This window comes from Penaeus monodon, chromosome 20, assembly GCF_015228065.2.
Source record: "Penaeus monodon isolate SGIC_2016 chromosome 20, NSTDA_Pmon_1, whole genome shotgun sequence".
NCBI lineage: Eukaryota > Metazoa > Arthropoda > Malacostraca > Decapoda > Penaeidae > Penaeus > Penaeus monodon.
The window spans coordinates 2,444,554-2,445,062 of NC_051405.1; the positions used below are offsets into that span (position 1 = coordinate 2,444,554).

Consider the following 509-nt stretch of genomic DNA (forward strand, 5'->3'; position numbering starts at 1 on the left):
AGGGGAAGAGCGCGAAGGCGATCCCCGTGACCCCCCAGGCGTCTCTGCTCCAGTCTCGCTTGTGGAGGGAGTGAGCGAGGCACACCTGGCGGAGGGCGGGGTGGGTGAGGCTCTGGCGAGGGGGGGGGGGGCTCGCCGCTTTCTGAACGGCGGGTTCTAAAGGGTTCTACAGCGTGCGTTCCAAAGAATTTCTAAAGGGCGTTCCTAAATAGTTCTATGGTGTGGTTTTATAGTGATTTTATAGTGTGCTTTCTAAAGTGTGGTTTCTAAAGGGTTCTACAGCGTGCTTTCTAAAGAATTCAATAGTGTGGTTTCTAACCCATTCTACAGCATGGTTTCCAAAGAATTCTAAAGTATGGTTTCTAAAGGTATATTACTTTGAGATAAATCATGGTCCGCAGGGGCTTCTTAATTGGCGGTTTCTAAAGGTATCTAAACTGTTTTCTAAAGAATCATAAGTGGTGCTTTCTAAGTTCCTAAACTGCAGTTGTTACAGTTCATATGTGTGA

General features: G+C 47.2%; 1 protein-coding gene across 1 annotated transcript in view; it reads right to left on the reverse strand.

Moving 5' to 3' along the window:
• Positions 1 to 509, reverse strand: part of LOC119586036 (sodium- and chloride-dependent neutral and basic amino acid transporter B(0+)-like) — a gene marked incomplete at both ends in the record, with an annotated part of 2,785 nt that continues 2,276 nt past the window's right edge. Inside the window, 1 exon segment of the mRNA XM_037934740.1 lies at positions 1 to 85. Within this exon segment, the coding sequence (XP_037790668.1) occupies positions 1 to 85 (85 nt within the window).